The following is a 23,640-nucleotide window of genomic DNA, read 5'->3' on the forward strand; positions in this document are numbered from 1 at the left end:
GCACAACCTGAAAATCAGGAAAAAAGATTTTTTATACAACACTTTATATCAGCTTAAAAAATTGCTTAGGCATTTTCTAAAAGGTAGAGTTCAAGGAAAGTCCTGATTAACCAACTCTCTTAGTTGGTTTGTCTTTGTTTTATTGAAACTACCTTACTTAAAGGTGGGAGGAACGCCAGTTTGCTGGCAAAGTGAAAGGGATTTCTCAGAGACCTCTTTGCCCTCCACATCAGAACCAGAGGGAGTTCTCTGAAGCAGCTGAAACCTGCTTGGGAGCAAAGGGAGGGAGAAGAAGAGCACCTGTGGCTCAAACTGCTACACCTTCCAGACCTCAAGGTGGGCAGTTCTGCTCTCTGACCCAAACCTGTCTTCCACCTCTTCTACTTCTTCTCTGAACCCCACACTCAGGACAACAGAAGAGTAGCAGACTCCAACCGCCTCTCAGAAGCCTACAAGTCTCCAACCTCTGGGCCTGGGCCCCATCTGGGGATTAACAACTGCCCTAAATGAAAAGTTCATCCTTCCATTTTTCCATTCTTTTGCCCCCGGGCAGCTTCCCCACCTTCCCTCACCCTCCAGCCCCCATTTCTTTCTCTCAGTCTCTTTCCTAACTTTCCTTAGAGTTGCTCCACCTTCAGTGGCTCCAAGTCTCTGACCATTGAGATGCCCTGACCCTTACTGCCTCTGAATCTGTACTTGGTCCTGCACCCCTTTCAGCTTCCTGTGTCATCCATTCCTTCCCTCACTCATTCCTGTGCCTAGCTCTGACCTGTTCCAGATGGCTCCTCTGTAACCAGAGAGGACCCTCTGTAAGCCAGATGGGTCTCTGGCTATAAGGACACGAGGTTACCATGAAACTCTATTGAAGAAGGCTACAGAAAGCACCATGGAGTCCACCTGCTGCCTTCCCTTATCCTAGTCGCGGCTTCAGTCGTACCTTCTAACCTGCTGGCCTAACCTTTGCCCTGACCATGCTATCCACAGTGAGACTCAGTTTAATTGTGTATCAGTGCCTTCACATTGGATCCTCTCACCCTATGACTTACAATTTGGGGCTTATCTTTGAACCCTTGTTTGTTTTCTCTGTTCTCAACACCTTACAGTGTGTCTCCCCTAAAACCAACAATTGTAGAACTTTATTTATTGTCCTTAGAAGACGACTGCTTTTCTTTGCGAGGTACCTTCTAGAGTCTCCCAGAGTAATTCCATGTTGACTTCTTATTCCTTACTTTGACTGTCCCCCCAAATATCCTCCAAATTTGGTGAAACTCAGATGTTTGTGTGTTTGTTTACTAATAAAGTGATAGAAAAACAGGAAGAAACTCTGTTTTGCTTTTATAGATATATGTCAGCTGGTACTAGAGAACTCAGTGTGGTCACTGTTGTCTGTGTGCCGATGACCCTGTGGCCATCATCCTCCCTAACCATCCACATCACTAAAAACATAATCTTTCATTTTTAAACATGTTTTAATATTTAGTTTTGAAAGGGAGAGAGAGACACACACAGAGTGTGAGCAGTGGTGCAGTGAGAGAAGGAGACACAGAATCCGAAGCAGGCTCCAGGCTGTCAGCACAGAGCCCGACGCGGGGCTCAAACTCACGAACTGTGAGATCATGACCTGAGCTGAAGCCAGATGCTTAACCGACTGAGCCACCCAGGCGCCCCCGAACATAATCTTTCTAATTAATGACCATGATCATAGCACTGTTCTCTTTAATAGCTTTCAACTGCTCCTCATTTCTTAAATTAACACCAATCATCACCCAGACATCACCTGGACATATTTACCCTAGATTTCATCCCTCAACCCACCTCACACTTTTGTATCAATTATTCTGTGCCTTTGCTGGTGTCATCTCCCTAGTCACTAGATCCCCTATCAAATCCTGTCCTTTAAGGTTTCTCTCCAAAATCACCTCCAAGATAAAGCTTACCTGACATCCAGCTGTCTATTCTTTCTTCCTGCTTTAAGCGTCCTTAGTGCTTTGCTTATTTTTGTTTCCTTTGGCTCTCCTCTTATTGCACTTTGCATTGTGGTTTATTATGTAATTGACCTATTCCTTCATTGGGTCACAAGCTCCTGGAAGGAAAGAACCATGTGTGACTCACCTTCTCATTCTGTTCCAGTCCTAAGCTCTGTGCCTTGTGTGCAGGAGTTGACTAGGATGGAAATGGAGAGCGGGGTGGGGTGGGGAGGGGAGGAGACAGAAGAGAGAATCAGTTCATAGGTCATTTCAGAGTAATCACTGGACCTAAAAAGAGCTGGAAAAAGGATATGGAAGGAAGGGGCTAGAGAAAGTATAACTGACTGAAGTAAAGCACAGTCCCCATCTCTTTTTTGCATTGAATCCTCCCAGTGATTCAGGCATCCTGCCTGCACTTCTGTTCCTCCTGCCTTCCCATTATTTCCCTTCCTGCTGAGAAAATTGCTCTGTTAGACACTGAAGTCATTGCCTCAAATCTGGCTCCTAGGCATTCAACATTATTTTTTTCCCCTCTTCAGAATAAGCCTATTCACACCAAGTATATATTTGTTCTCTCGCTTTTACATTACAGATAATCAATTCATATGGAATGAGAAAAAGGATGTCTTAAGGCGAACAATAAGACGGTTGGATACATTTGCTTCTTGTGGCCAGGGACATAACTTAATTAACAGAGGGAGCTCTCCAGCTCAGGGCAGGAGGGGAGACAATTGTTAAGAAAATTTCCTGGCCTTGTGTGGTGCGCAGGGCTGCTGTGAACCACCCTGAGCACAGCACAGCCTCCCCCCGCCCACCCCAGCCCTGGCGCGAGCCCTGTTTGGGGGCAAAGGGAGGCGGTGGAAATGCCCAGATACTCTCTGGTGTTTGTGGTTATTGCTTTATCTCCTCTGCAGTGTGTTCCCATTAGTCTTCAAAAGTGGGATTGAGGGTCGTGAGTTTACTGGAGCAGAGAGCAGGCTTGCAAGCCCGGCTCTCTCCTCTTCACTGTTAGCAAGTACCTTCTTTGGTGTCCAAGAGAGGCTAGGACTTCACTGTTTTTGTGCCGTGTGGCCTCTCTCTTTTCTTCATACTTGTGCTAATTATTTCTGTCAGTGGTTTTCTTTCTTAAGGTATTTTCAAACCCAATATAAAAATATACTAAAATGGAAATAAGGTGACCTTCCTTCCTTATAGTGGCAGTTCTCACTGAGATGTTCATCACTTTTATTTCTTCCATTTTCTCCCCCATATAGGTCTGGTTCAGTGAGAAGATGTTTGAACCATCGTTCCAGTTTTATACCGGGTATAAAATCCCCTTGTGCAAAACCCTGGATCAGTATTTTGAGTACATCCAGTCATTGCCATCCCTAGATAACCCCGAAGTCTTTGGGCTGCACCCTAATGCCGACATCACGTAAGTTCCTGGCATTTTTTATATTTTAAGGAATCATTTGTAACTCAGCCTGGCAGAGACTGTGCATTTCATTTTCTCTCTTAATTCCTCTCCTTTCACTTCTTTTTATTTTGCTGTGAAAAATAGTCACTTCCTGTCCTCCAATTACACCTTTGTCATATCTTGGCCTCCTTTTCCCTCAGTAAATCCTGATGCTCCGGAGTTTATGACAATGCTAAAGCTCTAATTTATGCATTGATTATTTCTCCTCTGTCATGTCATAAAACCAGTTGGTGTTATTGGCATCGATGCCTTCCACTGATAGGACAATGGTCTCCCAGCTCCTTGCCTCTAACCCCCCCCAAAAAAAAATCCATTAAAAATAATGGTCATACTCATAAATATGGAGAACAAACTGAGGGTTCCTGGAGGGGCTGTGGGAGGGGGAATGGGCTAAATGGGTAAGGGGCACTAAGGAATCTACTCCTAAAATCCGTTTTGCACTGTATGCTAACTAATTTGAATGTAAGTTTAAAAAAATAAAATAAAAAAAATAATGATCATAAACAGAGTCTAAAAAGACCAGGGGGATAGAGAGAGGAGGAGGAGGAATTGTGTTTCTGCTTGATCCTCTCTTTTGTGGCCCCTGTCTCCTTATTTCCTCACCTGCCTCCTTCTGTCACTAATGCCCATGATGGGCATAGAGCACAGAGCGTGGATACAGAGCTGGGAGGAGAGGCTATGGGTCTCAGCTCAACATGAGGTCCCTGCTCTGGTCGCTGAGGTAAGAGATGATGAGTGAAGACACAAGAAATTCACCCAAATCCCAAGCCCCTTCTCGGACCCATCTTTTGGCTGAAGGAGCCTGAAAACAAGGCTATCCAGTTCCACAGAGAGGGCGCCAAGAAGCCCCAGCTGGGATTCTCCTCCAGATGGTCATTGCCTCCGGCCCATCGATGAAGAACCATAAAGTTTGTGTCTAGGAGAGTGGTTTCAAGGAATGGGAGAAAGCGAGACTCCTCTGGCAGATTTTAAGCTGGGATGACCGATCGAGAAGGAGTGGGGTGTGCCTCTCTCCTAGTCACTCACCTGCCGCTGCAGCTGTAACAACTCTGCAAAGGGGCACAGGCATTTCCCACCTTCCGGTTCCCTGCCCTTGCCCAGCATCCCTGGAGTCCCAACCTCCCTCTGCTGCGTTGTCTCTCTGCCCCTGAATATACACTTTGTCCCTTGCATGAGGCTTGGCTTCCTGGCTTTCGTCACCCATACAAATTCTAACCTCTCCAGATCCTCCCATCTCTCCCATGCTATTTTTCACCTTCAAAGATGTGGGCATGAGCCAGAAGAGCCGTGAATGGCTAACACTCTTCAGACCCTGTGATGGAACCATGATACCTCTTTGATGATGGCTCTAGCTGTTATTTGAAGAGGCTGTCATAAGTTAGCCGGAGACAGAAAAGAGGTGAAGAAGTAAAAAGGATTCCTTGGGGATCCATTTGGAATCAACTGAAACATGATCTGAAAGAAGGAACACGGAGAAATAGTTTTACTTTGGCTGAAACTTTAAAAATCTGAGGCAGACTACGTCACTCCTCTGTTTAGAACCCTCCTAAAGCTCCTGTCTCACTCCATGTCAAGGTCAAAGGCAGACAGTGACCTACAGGTGACCTGAAAGCCCCAGTAAGACCACCTGCCCTCAGGAGGTTGGCCTCCTCTGCCCTTTCCCTCACTCACTGTTCAGCTTTAGCTCCTGCTAGCTTCCTGGTACTCAGGCCAGATGCCTTCCCCCGCCCCGCCACCACGGGATACTTGTACTTCCCGAAACGTCCTTCCCCCTGGATGTCATGGCTCACCTTTTCACCTCTTCCGGCCTTTTCTTAAATGTCACCTTTCCAATGATGTCTTCCCTGGCTGCCCTATTTAAAATTTGCTGATCACTCCCCAGCCCTCACCCCAGACTCTATCCTCCTTGCTACTTTTTTCTTTAGATTGTATCACCAACGGACATACTCCATATTTACTTATTCATACTTGCTATCATCTACCTGCCATCATTAAACATAAGCACCATCATGTCTGAAACTTTTGTCTATTTTTACTGCATATCTCTAGTGCTAAACAGTGCCTGATGCTCAGGAAATATTTGTTCAATGTGCCGGCAATACTAAATTTCTCTGGGTTGTGAAGAATCTAATGAAAGGGAATGGTCTTTAGAAATAGCTCATGAGTTCATGTGAATGGGCAGAAAAATGGCACTTGTCAATTAGTAATTGAAGCGGCTCACGTATGAGGACTCTGAACTTTGATTTCATCCTTGGCAAGAGTCCAAGGAGTCATTTAAAGCTGGTACCTAGAGAATCGGATCCTGTTGGGCGCTGTGTAGGATTCTGCCAAGGAATATATATTAAAGCAGGGTTGAAATCATCTCATCCTGACTTACCCATATGACTGTGGCAGTTTGGGCCATCAGCTCTCAAGAAAGATAAACGAGAACTAGAGAAGGTCCAGGAGCACCTGGGTGGCTCAGTCGGTTAAGCATCCGACTTTGGCACAGGTCATGCTTTCACAGTTTGTGGGTTCGAGCCCCACATTGGGCTCTGTGCTGACAACGCGGAGCCTGGAGCCTGCTTCAAATTTTGTGTCTTCCTCTCTCTCTGCTCCTCCCCTGCTTATGTTCTTTCTCTGTCTCTCAAAAATAAATAAATGTTAGAAGAAGAAGAAGAAGAAGAAGAAGAAGAAGAAGAAGAAGAAGAAGAAGAAGAAGAAAAGGTCCAGAGAAGTGCAACTAAAATGTAATCCAGATGGGAGGCGATGGTAGAGATTTTTTTCCCTTGACTTTTTATTTTGAACTATTACAAACCCGCAGAAAAGTTGCAAGTACAGTCAACACTACAGACCCTTCACCCAGAGTCACCAATCGTTAACATTTTGTACCATTTGCATTTTCTCTTTCTGTATGTATATTTTTGTATATTTATATATCTACAGTTACATCTGTATGTGACCACATCTATTTCTGTGCGTGTGTGTGTGTGTGTGTGTGCGTGCGCGCACTTGTAACCCCTCTCAATGGACAGAGCTAAGAAATAAGCACTTTTAAAAACATCGTGAGCTAATACTAATAACTCCAATTCCAAATGTTCACCTCATGTCTCTTCCTTGTCTTCCCTCATTTCGGTATTGTTATCTCCTTTCTCCCATGGGAAGAACTCTGGTTCCCAGGAAGTTCAATATATTTACTCATTTGCTCCGAATCACTCCACCAATACCACTACCAACAACAAATGTATTAAGTGGAGGTCAAGATTTCTTTGCAGTTCTTTTTGTCCCTAGAATACATCCAGCTGAGGTTGTCAGAGTACTATATTCAAAACTCACTCAGATTGTTTTTTTCTGTGTGGTTACGCTATCAGTTAGGTAGATAGGTACATTCATTTGTTTCTGTTCATATTACACTGAGTTTTTGTCCCTCCTTGTTGGTTATTTTAAATATGTGAGACACAGGCATGGCTTGAAAGTCACAACTACATAATAAGGTATTCTCACACCTTTCCAACCCATTTCCCCTTTCCTCTATGGGCAAGCAAATGCATTCGTTTCTGGGTTATCGTCCCTGTTTCTTTTTTCTCATACATAGATACACATATGTTCTTATTACCTTTTTTCTTAAATGAAGTTGCCATACCATATATATATATATATAAAATTTTGTGTCTTGTCTTCTCCAATTAAAAATGTATCTTGTAATCACTCCATTCTATGTTCCCATGTCTTCCTCACTATTTTTTTTTTTTACACCTGCATGCTCCTCCATTGTTAACATGTATAATAGTTTATTCATCCATTCTCCTATGGGTGTGCATTTAGGTTGCTTCCAATATTTTGCTACCCCAAATAATTCCTCAATTAATGATCTCATGGTTCTGGTTTCTCGTGTGGTTGGAGATGTATTTTTAGGGTAATTTGGTACAGGTAGAGTTGCTATATCAGGGCTTAGTAAATATTGCCAACCCCCCTTCCATAGGGCTATTCACTCTCACCAACAACATGACGAGGCCCTTTCTTCACAGCCTCATCAACAGAGTGTGGGTGAAGCTTCTGAATTTTCACCAATAAGACAAGTGAGAAATGGTATCTCGGCATAGTTTTAATTTGTATTCTCTTATTTTGAGTGGAATGGAATACGTTTCCCTATATTTGGAGGCTACTTAGACTGAGACTGTCTTGGAGACCCTGTGGATAAATCTGGATGTGGATTGACGCAGGCTGAGATGAGGGATGATGAGAGGATGGAGAGGGTAGAGCAAAGCTGCAGGACACGTCCCGATGGAGACTGGTGCGATTTAGTGAGTAGAGAGAATCGTGTGTCGTTTTCATCCATTCGTTGCTATCTGAGGGGTAGAGAGCACAGCGAGCCTTCTGTGTCTTTTGGCAGCTCTCTTTACCACTCTGTCCAAAGGCCTATATGCCATCACTGGCAGGCATGCTATAGATGCCTTAGCTATCTTTTCCCAAAATCGAGTGTCAGGATCTTGCAGTCTCTCATCACACCTCACTGAGTGAGGTCAAGTAGAAACTGCTGGGCCTCTGCCTTAAATCTCCTAGACAACTAGTTGGCCTGTAAGACCTGTGGCCCTCCTCCCCTGATCTCTCTTCATTCTTAACTTCCCACCTGGTCCGCCCTAGGGTCTTCCCCACTCACACCTCTACTCCTCCTCCCAGGGACTGTGGTCCATTTTTGGTTCCTGCTCAGGTAGTAGCTCTGCACTTGGTCATTTTCTTAGTCTCTGGATGAGCTTTGCCCTAGGTTTGATTCTTCTTTCCTCTGGGCTCTGAAATATGTGGTGTCTGGGGTTGTAGACATTTGAGCGGACCTTCCTGGAGAGCTGCACTCCAACCCCTCGCTGTTCCCTCACCAGCCACCAGGAGGCAGTAAGCAATAGCAAATGAAGCTTCTCAGCTAAAACCTACCCCTGGTCTCCTAAGGCCACCCTTCCCATTCCAGCAAGAAGTGACTCTCCCAAGTTCTGCGTGAAATGAAAGAAGGAATTGAAGCCTCCCCTGACATTTCTGGTCTGGTGGCTGGGATGGTGGTGGAGTTTGAAACAGGAGTGCATTCGAGGGGACATTGCAGAGTCCTGTTTGGGTGTGTTGAATTAGGAAAGACCAAGGGATGTCAGAGTGGGGAAGAAACGTGGATTGGAGCCCAGGTGAGAAGTTTCAAGGTATTTGTACAGAAATAATACTCGAAGGTACAAGAGGGGGGTGGACTCTCTAAGATACAGTGAGAAATCTGTGTGAATGTCCCCAGCTAGAAGAATCCTGATCAGTTTATCTGATTGTGCACCCTGTTCAACAGTACTCTTTCAGATGAGCTCATGGGCTGTCATTGGGCCATGGTGGGGAACTCTATGTCCCTGCTTATAGAATCTGCACTCTGAAGTTAGCATCCACAAATTTGAGAGAAGAGAGAAATTTGCAAAAAGAGATAATGATTCTTTCTCTTCCTTAAGAATGCAGGATCCCTGAGGAGGGTGGGTGGGAAATACAGCTGAATAAATGCTTTAAAATAAGTAAAATCTTTCCCAAGAGCTTAGATACCTTGGCGACAGAAACCATAAAAATGCATAGTTTATTCACATTTTATTATCTAGATTTATAAGCTACCAAGGACTCTGCAAATTCAACTATCTCAATGTCAGAAACTGTTATTTATTTTCGCTCTTTTTCTCATTAACGATTATGCATATTTTTCTACCTTCTGAAATTTATCAGATGTCTTATTACAACTTTTATATTCATTTGTATGCAGGATGAATTTAATTGTATTCCTTTTAGCATTAGCTGAAATTTGAGTTTCAGATTTTTATTAAAAATGTATGTTTATTGTTATCTCATATGCAAAGATGTATATGAACGTAGGCTGATTTGGATGTGATAGTGCACTAATATCTCATTAGATGGTTAATTGTTTATTTATAGACAGTTCTGTTTTGCATTTGTTTTGCATTTTTATTAGCCAAGACCCTGACTGCCACCCAACAGGGGTGACCTAGACAATTGCCCCAAACCACCAAGCTACAAGACCAATATGAGCTTCTTCCCATACTTAGCTCCAAAGAGAAATTTTCTTCTAGAAGTAACTTGGAACCAAAGCTCTTGGAGTATTATAGTTCTCGTTCTTCTCAGAACATTTATAGGGACTGTTTTCCTGAAAGCCTGAAAGGCTTTTGAGGCATATAGAGATATTCACAGTTCTCCATAATAGCTAGCTAACTAGGCTTCTGCCTTTCCTCACTCAGCAAGCATAAAATCACATTGTGGATAGAGAAATGTGAGTTGTACAGCCCTGGCATCCTGTGCCTCATAAAATATGTGGTGGGGAGGTGATCTGGAGATCTTGTCTAGCTCTTCTGCAAAATGGGTCAGCTTTTCAGGACTTCATACCCACATCCATGTCCTGAGGACTATTTTCATATCACCTCATAAAAAAAAATAAAATCACCCACCAAGAAAATGACTTCTTAGGCGAGATCTAGCCGCAGTAACATATCCATTGGCCCCTCCCTGGAGCACTGGTGAACATGGCCAGTGCCGGCCAAGAGCATGATGGTCATGTCTGCAGTGGTGTCCACTGTTGGCACTCAGCCTCTGGTGCAGAGTGTATTTCCAAAGAGGCAACAGACTGGAGGTGAGCCAAGAGCTCCTGAGAATCACAGATAGGAGGTCTTTCCCTTCTTTTGTTTGGAGTTAGAACAGGCACAAAGAATGAACTCTGATTTTTGTTGTGTGAATGGAAATTTACTGTGGTTTTATTCTCCTCAACCTTTAAAGATCTGTGCTTAAATATCATACTGAAAACAGTTGTCCTTTACCCTCAAATGATGTCTTTCTGATTCTCCTGTGTTTTGAGAGCGTATGACTTATATATGTTTCCCTTTGTATGTGGAAACGTGCCAGGAAGTAGGTAATGATAGTAGGTAACGTGCCAGGAAGTGATAATGATAATTTACTATGCTTTTACCATAAGAAGAAACAAATAATTAAATTTTCATGCCCTTTAAATATTGGAGAATTGCTCTCCTTTACATTTGAGGTTTAATAAAAGTCAAGCCAATTGGCCTGAATTCAACAAACAAATATTTATTGAGAACTTACTTGGTAGCCAACTCAGGATACAGAGATTAGTAAAATGCAGTCCTTGCCCTTGGAGGTCATCATGTATTAAGGAAAATAAATGAGTGGCAAATGGTTATGTAATACAACATGACAGACTCTAAAATCAGGATTATATATAACATACACACACACACACACACACAATGCTATGAGAACAAAGGCGAAGGAGCAGTAAATTGCAGCTTAGGTATTAAAGTTAAGCTATCGAGAGAGGCCTCCTCTGAGCTGTGACTCAGTGAATGTGCAGGAGTTCTCAGGGGAGGGTAGGATTAGGGACGAAAGGACTGTAGCCCTGGGGACAAGAAAGACAGCGCAAGGAAAGAGGAAGATAATGAGCAGTAAAGGGCGTATACAGATATCGAGTCATCAAATTGTACACCTTAAATATATATAATTTTTAAAAAATTAAAAAAATAAAATGATTGAGCATAGTGAAAATAAAATGCATAGTTTAGGGCACATACATGGAGGAGCAGTCCAAGGAGGGGTATGACGGTGTAAAGTGTGTGCGTGTGCTATGTGTGCGGGACCAAGTCCACCCGAGTCTGGAGCGTGGTGGAGAGGGGATTCAAGAAAGGAGCAGCCTAACCGTGAGGCTGATGCACATGCAGAGACTGTTTTTCCAAGATGTGGGGCACCATGAAGATGCTGGAAATTTCTAGATGGATGCTAGAAGTGATGTGGAAATAGGCCTTGGAAACCAAGAAGAGCTGGAGAGTGGCATCAGGTGGAGACTATCTCTGAAGTCTGTAGATCAGCAGCTGGGTGAAGACATTGATATTGTTAAAAGGAGATGGGACAGACTGGGGCGAAGGGAGAATGGGAACAATGAGGTGGGTTTTGGAACTGTTTGATTTAACTAACAGGGAGTCCTGGGAGTCAGCAGAAATATGGATATGTGGAGATTATGATAAAGCCAGAGGTTTCATGTTATCCAGACTTGCTTGGAGTTTCACAGCCCTCAGTGAGACAGTGACAGTGATACCTACATCTTCTCTAACACAGCAGTCTGCCAACATTGTCTGTCTTTACTGTATCTAATGCTAGAATAAGATCTAATGCTAGAATATAAATCACATAGAAGTTTACATTTCTGAGAACTGTGTATAATAATATGTGGATCCTTGACTTTTGATGACTCCATTTTGTTGTCACATTAGCTATTTTCATAGGTTTTCCCCTTAGGAGTTACTTGTATCTTATACTTTATATGACTTTTAAAAACTGGGGTAGCACCATACTTCAAAATTCAGGAATGAGTTGCAAGTGCTTTTTGTCCCATTTTACTAGAATTTTTAATTACCAATATACATGTTCAATTTTGTGTGTGCCTGATTTGGTCATCTTTCAACTTTTTAAATGAATGTCTTTGGGAGGATATTCTAAAACTCCCAACAGCTGAGTAGAGGTTGCTCATCAAAAAATAATCAAAAATGAATTTTAAATTCTGTGTAAAATTATACAAAATCAATTTTCATTTAATTTTATTCAACATCAGCTTTTACCTTATTGGCCCTTATTGTGAAGCTCATATGTTTAAAGGTAATATGGAGTTAATACACCAACTCTGGTTGGGTTACAAACATTCACTGGGTTTGACAAAGAACCCTCATAATCACTGTAGCTGACTGTAAGTCCAGCTCATAGAGCATAGTGGCAGATGTATTTACCTTAGCCACAACTTTTGGAAAGGATGCAGTTGTTTGGATATGTACATTTGGGGCCAGATGCATTATTCTACCTGCTAATCAAATGAAAATTCTTGCAGAGTCTGGGTGGCTCAGTCAGTTGAGCATCCAACTTTGGCTCAGGTCATGATTTCATGGTCCATGAGATCGAGCCTCTCATTGGGCTCTGTGCTGACAGTTCAGAGCCTGGATCCTGCTTCAGATTGTGTCTCCCTCTCTCTCTGCCCCTCCCCCCGCTCTCACTCTGTCTCTGTCTCTCTCTCTCTCAAAAATAAATAAATATTTTTAAAAACCTTAAAAAAAGAAAATTCTAAAGACACAGCCTCTCTTTCACTCTTCAGCTGATTTCCTAATTGAATTAAAGGCTAGCTGAATAGAATTTCCTCTGTTGACACAAGATGTGGCTTTTTCATAAGCAAAGAAGCCTGGGTAATTTTAGCAGTAGCTCCTTAGTGAGTAAATTTGCACAATTCATGCTAGAGATGAAAAAGAGAAAGGTGTAATTCTTTCTTTCCAAATGCTGTGAGGAAAGGTAGAAGGGGGCCTTTCTGGTGGGGCACAAAGATTACTAGGGATTTGTAAGATGCGTTTCAATGAACCTCAGACATTTGTCACTGATTCATCTCTGTTGAGTCCTTGGTGGGCTTTGCATCTGGGGGCTTATTTTTTCTCATTTTCAAAATGAAAATGGTCTTAATATTCTTTATTATAAAAAATCATACTTTCTTACTGAGAAAAACAAACATTGTAGAAAGCAGAAAGTAATAATCACAGCACAAGCTCATACAAAAATCCCACTATAAAAATACCCTTCCAGATCTTTTCCATGCTTACATGCACAATGTTAACAGAATATTAGGTTTTTGTAACATGCTATTTTTTTTATCGAAGTATAGTTGACACACAATGTTATATTAGTTTCAGGTTTACAACAACATAGTGATCTGACAACTCTATGCATTATGCCTTGCTCACCACAAGTGTAGCTACAATTTGTCACCATACAACGCTATTACAATCCTATTGACTATATTCACATGCTATACCTTTCATCCTCGCGACTTATTCATTCCATAACTGGAAACCTGTACCTTCCACTCCCCTTTACCCAATTTGCCCATCCTCCCAACCCCCTCTGCTCTGGCAACCACCAGTCTGTTGTCTTTTTTCATGCGTCAGTTTCTGCTGTTTTGTTTTGTTTTGTGTTTTTAGATTCCACATGTAAGGGAAATATGGTATTTGTCTTTCTCCATCTGATTTCTTTCACTTATCATAATACCCTGTAGGTCCATCCATGTTATCACAAATGGCAAGATCTCATTCTTTTTTACGGCTGAGTAATAATTTTAATTGCAGCATTATTTACAATAGCCAAGATATAGAACCAACCTAAGTGACTATTGATTGATGAGGCATATGTATACAGTGGAGTATAAAACAGAATGTTTCATAAAACAGAATGTACCATGCTATTTCATTCCGTAATCTCAATTCAATAACCTCAACTTACCAATTAATAGAGAGCTACATCACATTTTTACTGACTGTATAGATTTTTATAGGGCTTTACCAGGATTTATTATTACAGATACCATTACAAACAGCCTTGTACATACATCTTTGTACACTTGTAATTTAAAAAAAAAAACTGATTAAGTGTTAAATACATGAGTATTTATAACATGTGTATAAAATATAAAATGTTGCTTATTTTGCACCAGCATTTCTATATTTTGCTCCATCTTCCTTGTCTTTGACTTCTTGCTGAATATGAATTTTTTTCATTCTACTTTTACCCCTGTGCTAGTTTGGAATTTATGTACTATTTCTATTTTTTTACTGGTTACCCTAGAAATTTTAACATCCAATATTAATTAAGTGTAAAATTAGTATCTTGGGGCACCTGGGTGGTTTAATCAGTTAAGCATCCGACTTCGGTTCAGGTCATGATCTCAACGTTTATGGATTCAGCCTCGTGTCAGGCTCTGTGCTGACAGCTCAGAGCCCGGAACCTGCTTTGGTCAGATTCTGTGTCTCCCCTTCTCTCTACCCCTCCCCTGCTTGTACTGTGTTTCTCTCTCTCCCTCTCTCTCTCTCTCTCTCAAAAATAAATAAACATCAAAAAATTTTTTAATTAGTATCTTTACCCTCCTCTCAATAAAAATCTCTTAGGTAATTTTAACTATAGTTACTCACCTCCTGGCACCCCAGTATTTTAATTTTATCTTTTTTTTATAAAACCACAATTAAAAATATAATTATTGTTTTATGCCATAATGATGTTTACATTTGCCCATGCATTCACCCAATCTTTGCTACCACAAACCTTCCACCAGAATAATTATCTTTTCTGAAGTGTATCCTTTAGAATTTCCTTCAATGTCTTATTTTGCCCTCCTTTGTAAAAACAAACAAACAAAAAAGCACCTTATTGACTTACAATTTGCCTATCATAAATTGATTCATTTTCAGTGGTCAATCAATTATTTTTATTAAGTTTACAAACTTCTGTGACTATCACCCACCACCTAATTTTAGAATATTACCATCACCCCTGAAAAGAATCCTCATGTCCATTTGTAATCAGGTCTCACTACCACCCCCACTCAGCCCTAGGCAACCACTTATTTACTTTGTGTCTCTATAGATTTGCCTTTCTGGACATTTCCTGTAACTGGAATCATATACTGTGTGGTCTTTGGTGAATGCATTCTTTCACTTAGCATAATGTTTCTGAAGCTCACCCGTGTTGTAGCATGGATCAGTACTTCATTGCTTTTATTGTCAAACAGTATTCCAATATATGAACATACCACATTTTGTTTATCTATTTAAAAGCTGATGAACATTTGGGTAATTTCCACTTTTTGCTGCCATGAACATTCCCGTACAAGTCTTTGTGTAGATATGTCTTTTCATTTCTCTTGAATAGATAATTGGAAATATAATTATTGGATAATATGTTTAACCTATTCTTAACATTTTTAGAAACTACTAAATTGTTTTCCAACGTGGCTGCACCATTTTACAATACCCTCCAACAATGTATGAGGGTTCAAGTTTCTCTGATTCTTGCCAACACTTGTTACTGTCTCTTTTTTTATTGTAATCATTCTTGTAAACCTGAAGTCCTGTCTCATTGTGGTTTTAATTTGCATTTTTTATGTAAATAATGAGCATCTTTTCATGTGTTTATTGGCCTTAATATAGCTTTTTTTTGTGAAATGTCTGTTTAAATTTTTTGTGTTGTGTTCATTCTTTTTTTTTTTTTAGTGTTTATTTATTGTTGAAAGAGAGACAGAGCATGAGCAGGGGAGGGACAGAGAAAGAGGGAAAAGAATCTGAAGCAGACTCCAGGCTCTGAGCTGTCAGCACAGAGCCTGACACGGGGCTTGAATTCACAAACTGCAAGATCATGACCTGAGCTGAAGTCGGACGCTTCACCGACTAAGCCACCCAGGCGCCCCTATTCTTGAAAGATAATTTTGCTTGGTATACAATTCTTGTTTAATAGTTATTTTATCCTAACATATGCAGCACACTCTGCCATTTTCTTCTGGCTTCCATTGCTGTTGTTGAGGATTGGCCATCAGTCTAATTGTCATTTCTTTCTAGATAATCTTTTTTCTCTCTCGTTGGTTTTAAGATATTCACTTTGTTTTGAGTGTTTTACAATTTCACTGTGATATGTCTACATATGATTTCTATTTATTTATTTGTTTATCCTACTTAGGAGGCATTGAATTTCCTGAACTTGAGGATTCAAGTCTTTCATCAATTCCCAGTCATTATTCTACCCCTTATTATCTTTTTTATTCTCTCTTCTATCTTTCTGAAGCTTGCCTGAGATGTATGTTAGAACGTATCACTCTATCCTATATGTCTCTTAACTTCTCTTTCACATTTCCTGTTTGTTTTCCCCTCTGTGGCATTCTGGATAATGTCTGCAGATCTATTTTCTGGTTTCCTAATTATTTATTTGGCTGAATCTAATCTGCTATTTGACTCATTGTTAACTGTTATGGTGGGCAGAATAATGACCCCCAAAGATATCCACATCCCAATCCCCAGAACCTGTATATATGTTACCTTATGTGGCACAAAGGATTTTACAGATTTTCTTAAGGGTAAGGACCTTGAGATGGGGATGTTATTGTAGAATATCAAAGGTCCAATTTAATCAAATGAACCTTAGAAGTGGGAGATGGAGGAGGAAGAGTGGGTCAGAGAGATGAAATAGAAGCAGGGGGAAAGATACAAAGCAAGAAAGGAACTTGACCTGCCTTTGTGATCTTTGAAGATATAGTAGGAAGGGGGCCATGAGCCAAAGGATGCAGATGGCCTCGAGAAGCTAGGAAGGGCCCTCACCTGACAGCTAGCAAAGAATTGGGGACCTCAGTAAGAAAGTGAATTCTTCCAGCAACTCAAATGAACAAGGAAATGGATCTTCCCCAGCAGCCTACAGAAAGGAACTCAGCCATGCTGACAATTTGATTTTAGCCCAATGAGTACTATGTCAGGTTTATTAACTAAAGAACGGTAAGATAATAAATTTATGTTGTTTTAAGCTTCTCATTTTGTGGTAATCTGTTCTAGCAGCAATAAAAAACTAATACAGGTTTTCAATTTTAATATTTTAAAAAATTTCCAGAGGTTCTATGCTATTCATGTTTAGAGTTTCCTGTTTCATACTTACATTTTAAATCATCCTTTTTTTCTTCTTAAATTTTTATTAAAATTCAAGTTAGCTAACATACATGCAGTATCAATCATCCTTTTTTTTCCCCCTGATATAATAAAAACATCTTTGTAACATACATCTGAAAATGTATTTTCTGTGATCTTTGCAGGTTTGTTTCTGCTTTCTGTTGTTTCTACTGGCTCTTGCTCAGAATAAAAATTCTTGTTTAGTTTCTTCATGGGTTCTGTAAGTTTTGATTGTGAACTCAAATCTGTTGGAAATTAACTGTTGGATTCTTTGAGACTTTGTTGTGGGCACATTATTCCAGGACAGGTGTGTGTTTGGTTTTACCAGCTGCCACATAGAACTTCCTAAAAATACCTTAAAATAAATTTTTGGTTTGAGGTTTTTAAAATCACATAGATGATATGAATGAATGTTGATTAATGCAATAAGCCTAGTGAATTAATAAGTAACAGGCTGGGGCACCTGGGGTGGTCCAGTCAGTTGAGTGTCCAACTCTTGATTTTGGCTCAGGTCATGATCCCAGGGTCGTAGGATTGAGCCCCATGTTGGGTCTGCATGGAGCCTGCTTGGGATTCTCTCTCCCTCTCCCTCTGCCCCTTCCTTACTCTTTCTCTCTTTTGATAGATAGATAGATAGATGATAGATAGAATTCACAGGAAGAGGCAGTTCAAGATAGCAACATAGGAATATCCTGAACTAAGTTACCCCCACAGAGACACCAAATCTACAGCTACATATGAAGCAATTCCTTCTTAAAAAGACCTGAAAACTGAGTAGCTGCTCCACAATGAAGCATGAAAGAGCTACATTGAGATGAATAGGAGAGGCACAGATGTTGTCTCACCCAAAACCCTGCCCCTGGCACTGTGACACATCATTGAGAAGGATCTCATAAATACAGAGCTTCTCCTTGGGAAGCAAGGAGTTTGTGCCCCACATCAGGTACTCCAGCTGTTGGGACCTGTACCAGAGAGACAGACCCCAAACTTTCTGGCTTTTAAAACCAATGGGGCTTATGTCTAAAAGACCCAAAGGGCTGTAGGGAATCAAGAACAGGGCTCTTATGCAGACTCACTCACCCCTTGATTCAGAGCAAAAAACAGCAGTTTGAAAAGCACTTAGATCATATGTGAAGGAGATTCACCTGCTAATCTTAAGGCAGGGACCTGTTGGGACTATCACTAAGGACGGTGACACTGGTTGGCCTTACTAGTGCTATTAGGGATATTCGAACCCCAGAGCTTTTCTGTGGCCCTGCTAAAGCTGGTAGGCCACCCCAGCCCCACTTTTTCCCATAGCCCTGCTAAAGCCAGCAGACATCCCACACAGAGGATATTCCTGCATGCTTAGCTCTAGTGGCCAGGATCGCTTGCATTTCTGGGCCCCACAGGACTGAAACAATTAGAAGGACAGTTCTTAATAGGCTTCCTCCCACAAGGCATGGCACACGCAGCAGACCAAAACACAACCTCAGTCTTCCTGTGGAAAAGGCCTTATTTACTTATTGGCTGTCAACATAAAACAGACTGCGATATTTATAGGCTGTTATATGTGAGACTCATGGTAACAAAACAAAAGTCTGTAGTAGATACACAAAAGATAATGGGAAAAGAATCTAAACATAACACTGCAGCAAGTCATCAAACCACAAGAGAAGAGAGCAGAAGAGGAAAAGGACAGGGAAGAACTACAAAACAATCAGAAAACAATTAACAAAATAGCAATAAGCACATACCTATCAATAATTACTTCAAATGTAAATGGGCTAAATTCTCCAATCAAAAGACATAGAAAGTTAGAGAGGGAGGGAGGCAAACCATAAGAGACTCTTAAAAACTGAGAATAAACTGAGGGTTGATGGGGGGTGGGAGGGAGGGGAGGATGGGTGATGGGTATTGAGGAGGGCACCTGTTGGGATGAGCACTGGGTGTTGTATGGAAACCAATCTGACAGTAAATTTCATATTATAAAAAAAAGACATAGAGTAGCTGAATGGATTAAAAAAAGACACATCTATGTGCTGCCTTCAAATGTAAGAACACACACAGACTGCAAGTGAAGGAACAGAAAGTGATGGTTTATGCAAGTGGAAACTGAAAGAAAACTTGGGTAGTTACATCAGACAAAATAGACTTTTAAACAAAGACTGTAATAAAAGACAAAGATGGTCATTACATAATGATAAAGGGGTCAATTCAACAAGAAGATATAACATTGGTAAATATTTGTGCACCCAACTTATAAGCACCTAAGCAAATACTAACAGACCAAAAGGGAGATATTGACAGCAATACAGCAATAGTACAATAGTACAATGCAATACAATAATAGTAGGCGACTTTAATATCCTACTGACTCTCACACTGATGCACACACACCATCTGTGTGTCCAGACCCACCCATTTCTTTTTTTTTTAATTTTTTAATATATTTATTTATTTTTGAGAGAGAGACAGAGACAGAGCATGAGTGGGAGGAGGGGCAAAGAGAGAGGAGACACAGAATCGGAAGCAGGCTCCAGGCTCTGAGCTGTCAGCACAGAGCGCGATGTGGGGCTTGAACTCATGAATCGTGAGATCATGACCTGAGCTGAAGTCAGACGCCTAACTGACGTAGTCACTCAGGCCCCCCCAGGCCCAGCCATTTCAAGACAAAAACTAGGTTTGTACCCTTCAGAGCATCTGGTTGACCTAGAAGAGATATAGAGAGAACAAAAACAAGGGAGAGACACAGACTATTCTCTTTTAAAGCATTCTATTCTGTTCCTCCACATCAGGTATTAAAGTGGTATTGACAAATACACCCCTCTTCCACTAGACAGAGAAAGGCACCAAGGTGGGGCAGGGGGAACCTGTTCACCACCATATTCTAGCACCTAGCTCAGTGCCTGGTACATAGTAAATCTTTATTTGGGTACATGGATTTTAATTTAATTTAATTTACTTTTTTAAAGTTTATTTATTTACTTGTGAGAGACAGAGAGGCAGAGAGAGAGAGAGAGAGAGAGAGAGAGAGAATCCCAAGCAGGCTCCACACTGTCAGCATGGAGCCTGATGTGGGGCTCGAACTCACAAACCATGAGGTCATGACCTGAACTTAAACCAAGAGTCAGATGCTTAACCGACTGAACCACCCAGGTGCCCCTGGACGCATGGATTTTAAAGATGAGTGGGATTTTTAGACTGGTGGAGCAGATGGATGCCAATAGATTACTTTGGAAATCCTAAAACCAGTGTAAAGTGAGAAAACAAAACAGAAAAAAAAAAACAATGAAATGTTAATAATTTGTAATTCACAGAGGAATTATGAGTGATTCTCTTTGACCTAACAAATTACCATATAATTATAGATTCTTATGACCAGTCTTTAAGTGGGAGAAAATAAAAGGAGGTGTGTTGGTTGTCCAGCATGAGGTTTGCAGGTTAGTGACAAGCAAAACTGGATAGTACTGCTTTGGGTTGCCAAGAACATTTGTGGAATCTCTTTCTCTGAAGATGGAGACCCTTTCATTTCTGTAATGTTCTCCATGTCTTGTTAGGAGGCAATAGTTAGCAGGCAGAATGAATCTCTATTTTTTTTCATTCCTGTGGGTTGATTATAAAGTTTCCTTCCCTCCACCCCCCTCCTTTTTCTCGGTGTGGCTTGAAGTGATCGTATCAGTTCATTTTAGCTTTAATAATTATCTCTGAAGGTACATTTCCCTGCTACATTCTGAACAGTTCACTCTTTTATCAGGTATCAGAGTAACACTGCTTCTGCTGTTCTTGAAACAATTACCAACATTCAACCCAAAGAGAGTGGAGGGGGAGTCGGAGAGACCCGGGAAGCCATTGTTTATAGATTATCTGAAGATATGCTGAGCAAACTGCCTCCTGACTACATTCCTCATGAGGTAAGCCATGCCCTGGTGTGTACAGGGCTATCTTTGGGTTCCACAAAGTTGAGGGAGATCCTGGGACCTCCCTCTCTGCTCATTTCCACTTCCTTTGCAACTCCTTCTTTTACCCTTGTGACCTTCCCTTCCTTGCCCCTTCTCAGGCATCCTGCAAATTATGATCTGCACTTTTCTTTATTACCCTCTACTCCACTTTCTCTTTCAATCACCTTTTCTCTACCCTTCTCCATCCCTGTGTCTTTTGATACCAAGATATCTTACCCATCTAGGCTTTGTCCATTCTTTGAACTTACCCCTTGTTTTTGTCCCTTGTAGTCTCACAATCCTCCCAGTCAGGTAATAGGAAAGCAGACCATTTAAACCAATTCACTCCCGGTGTGAATGGCAATAATTTTCTACTTCTTGAACCTCACAGTTGTTTGCTTATTAATCTAAATAAGTTTTTCTCAATTTTTTTTTAAAATCTCAAGACCGCTTTACAAAATGAGGACCCAAACAGCTTTTGTTAATGTGAGTTATAACTACTGATATTTAATATATTAGGAATTTAAATGGAGACATTTCAAAAATATGTATTAGTTTATTGTTAAATAAGAGTAATAAACCCCATTACATGTTAACATAAATAACATTTTTATTAAAAAGTAAGTATGGGGGAGCCTGGGTGGTTCAGTCGGTTAAGCATCTGACTCTTGATTTCCGCTGAGGTCATGATCTCCTGGTTCGTGGGTTCAAGCCCCACATAGGGCTCTGTGCTGATAGTGTGGTGCCTGCTTGGGATTCTCTCTCTCCCTCTCTGTCTGCCCTTCCCATGCTCATGCTTTCTCTCTCTCTCTCTCAAAATAAATAAACATGAACAAAAATAATTATGTTTTCCAAGATAAAAATATTCATTGAGAATAATGGTATTGTTTTACATTTTTGCAAATCTCTCTAATGTCTCATTTAATAGAAGGCAGGTGGATTTTCATATCCACATGGTTGTGATACTATATGTCCTGTAGCCCTGGAAACCTTCACTGTATACTCCTGAGAGAAGAAGAGTCAAAAAGTCAAGTGATATCCTAGTATTACTATGAAAATAGTTTTAACTTTGTGGACCCCCAAAAGGATCTCAGGGCCTTCAGGGGTCCCAGGCCACACTTTGAGAACTGCTGATCTAAAAAAAAAAAGTCTCTCTAACTATAGTGAGATTTCTGGGTGGTTGAAAGTTCTGTGAAAAGTCCTCCAACTTGGTCTTCTTCCTGCAAGAAGACAGGGTTGTGTCCTCTGGCTATCCAGGGCCTCCTCTCTGCTGTTCTCAGTGTCCTCTCCTCACTGCTGGTGGGCAGAGCCTCACCTGAGCCCCAGATGGGGCTGAGTCAAGTTTAGCTCTTCAACCAAGAAGTGAGAGGCTAATGCCCTAGTGCTAGTGTAACTGTGGTCTTGTGTCTACTCTGTCCTGCTTCCTCAAGTCTGGGAAAAATGAACTTGTCAGCTGGGAGCCCTTAGGATCCTTGATCTACAGGCTTCCCACAGTGAGTACCCCCAAAACTAAAACAAAACAAAACAAAACAAAACAAAACAAAACATTTTCTTCACTCTTAAAACAGTTTTTGTTTCCATTATGTAGATAAGTACCAAGACGTTTGGCCAAGATACTGAAATCAGTTGCTTCACATAGAGATAGATATAGTAAGGGAAGGAAATATTTTTTTAATGGATACAATATACTTTCAACGGTCCATTGTGAGTGATCTTCAGAAGGCAGATGGGGCATAAAGCCTACCTTCAGAGATTTTAAAAATTGGCATGTGGAAGTGAAATAAAACTCACTCTAGATGCCTAGACCACAGGCTGGTATACCAGAGGAGGCTTCTAAGATCTTGGGATAATTTGAGGTGTCCAGGGTTGGTTGGGGCCATTCCTCCGAGCTCTCTGTGCTGGCAACATCCTAGCAGGAACTGAGTGTGAGGGATGTCATTAGGTGGGTTGCTAAATGGGAAGGAGTTTGTACTGAGGCATCTAAAACTGCTTCCTCTTTCAAGATCACTTACCTTTTAGTGTCCTTTATTTTACTGAAGAGAGAGATTTGTTCTTGAAAATGTGGCTGTGAAGTGAATTTTATAAATTATAATTATACTATTGACTTTCATAGTAAAAATGGAGCCACATTACTGAAGAAGAGACTACTTGGTCCCAGAAATATAATGAAAATCCTATGTAAGACTGCAGCAAATCTTCCATCTTATTAATAAAAAGATAATTTCGAGCTGGAACAATAACCATACTCAAAATAAAATCAGTACTAAAATTATATTTTCAAGAGTTAAGTTTTTCCTAAGCTTGACTCTATTGCAAAAGAAGTTTCTCCTTTAAAACGGTAAGTAGGGTAAGGCAATTTGTTTGAGGCTGTTAGCATACTAAAAAATACCTACCTGGCCTGTTGATTTGACGTTGTAGCCAATACCTGGGCTTAATTTCCCACATATGGGGGTTGCAAAAGTATTTCCATAATTTCCTTTCTCCTTCAGTGTGAATTTCTACACAGTAGTCGTGATTTAAAGGGGGTGATATATATGCTCTTCAGCCACTGGAGGCTGAAGGGCCTGAGCTGAGAATGAGGCAGTGGAGCCTGCAAAAATGTAAGTTCTAGAACCAGGAATTTGAGAGAATACCTGAAGGTTGGTATGGTGAGTGGGTTAGGGACCTCCACTGGCATGTTTGACTGGGATTTAAATCATTCACTCTGCCTGCCCAGGTATTCCCACCCAGGCTGTTCCTTTTTATATCACTGCTTCCCTGAGTTTGTGCTTCCCCTTTTCATCCTT

At 41.0% G+C, this 23,640-nt stretch overlaps 1 protein-coding gene across 6 annotated transcripts in view; it reads left to right on the forward strand.

Annotated features, from left to right (window-relative positions):
- Positions 1-23,640, forward strand: part of DNAH8 (dynein axonemal heavy chain 8) — a 333,661-nt gene that overhangs the window by 287,465 nt on the left and 22,556 nt on the right. For 4 of the 6 annotated variants that reach the window (XM_042938633.1, XM_042938632.1, XM_042938634.1 and 1 more), the window contains 2 exons: positions 3,221-3,381; positions 20,671-20,827. In XM_042938633.1, coding sequence (XP_042794567.1) covers positions 3,221-3,381; positions 20,671-20,827 — 318 coding nt within the window. Of the gene's footprint in view, positions 1-3,220; positions 3,382-20,670; positions 20,828-21,300; positions 21,341-22,967; positions 23,634-23,640 lie in introns of those variants that run through there. The other 2 variants (XM_042938637.1, XM_042938636.1) reach the window with 2 other exon arrangements.

The sequence above is a fragment of the Panthera leo genome, chromosome B2 (genome assembly GCF_018350215.1).
Source record: "Panthera leo isolate Ple1 chromosome B2, P.leo_Ple1_pat1.1, whole genome shotgun sequence".
Classification (NCBI taxonomy): domain Eukaryota; kingdom Metazoa; phylum Chordata; class Mammalia; order Carnivora; family Felidae; genus Panthera; species Panthera leo.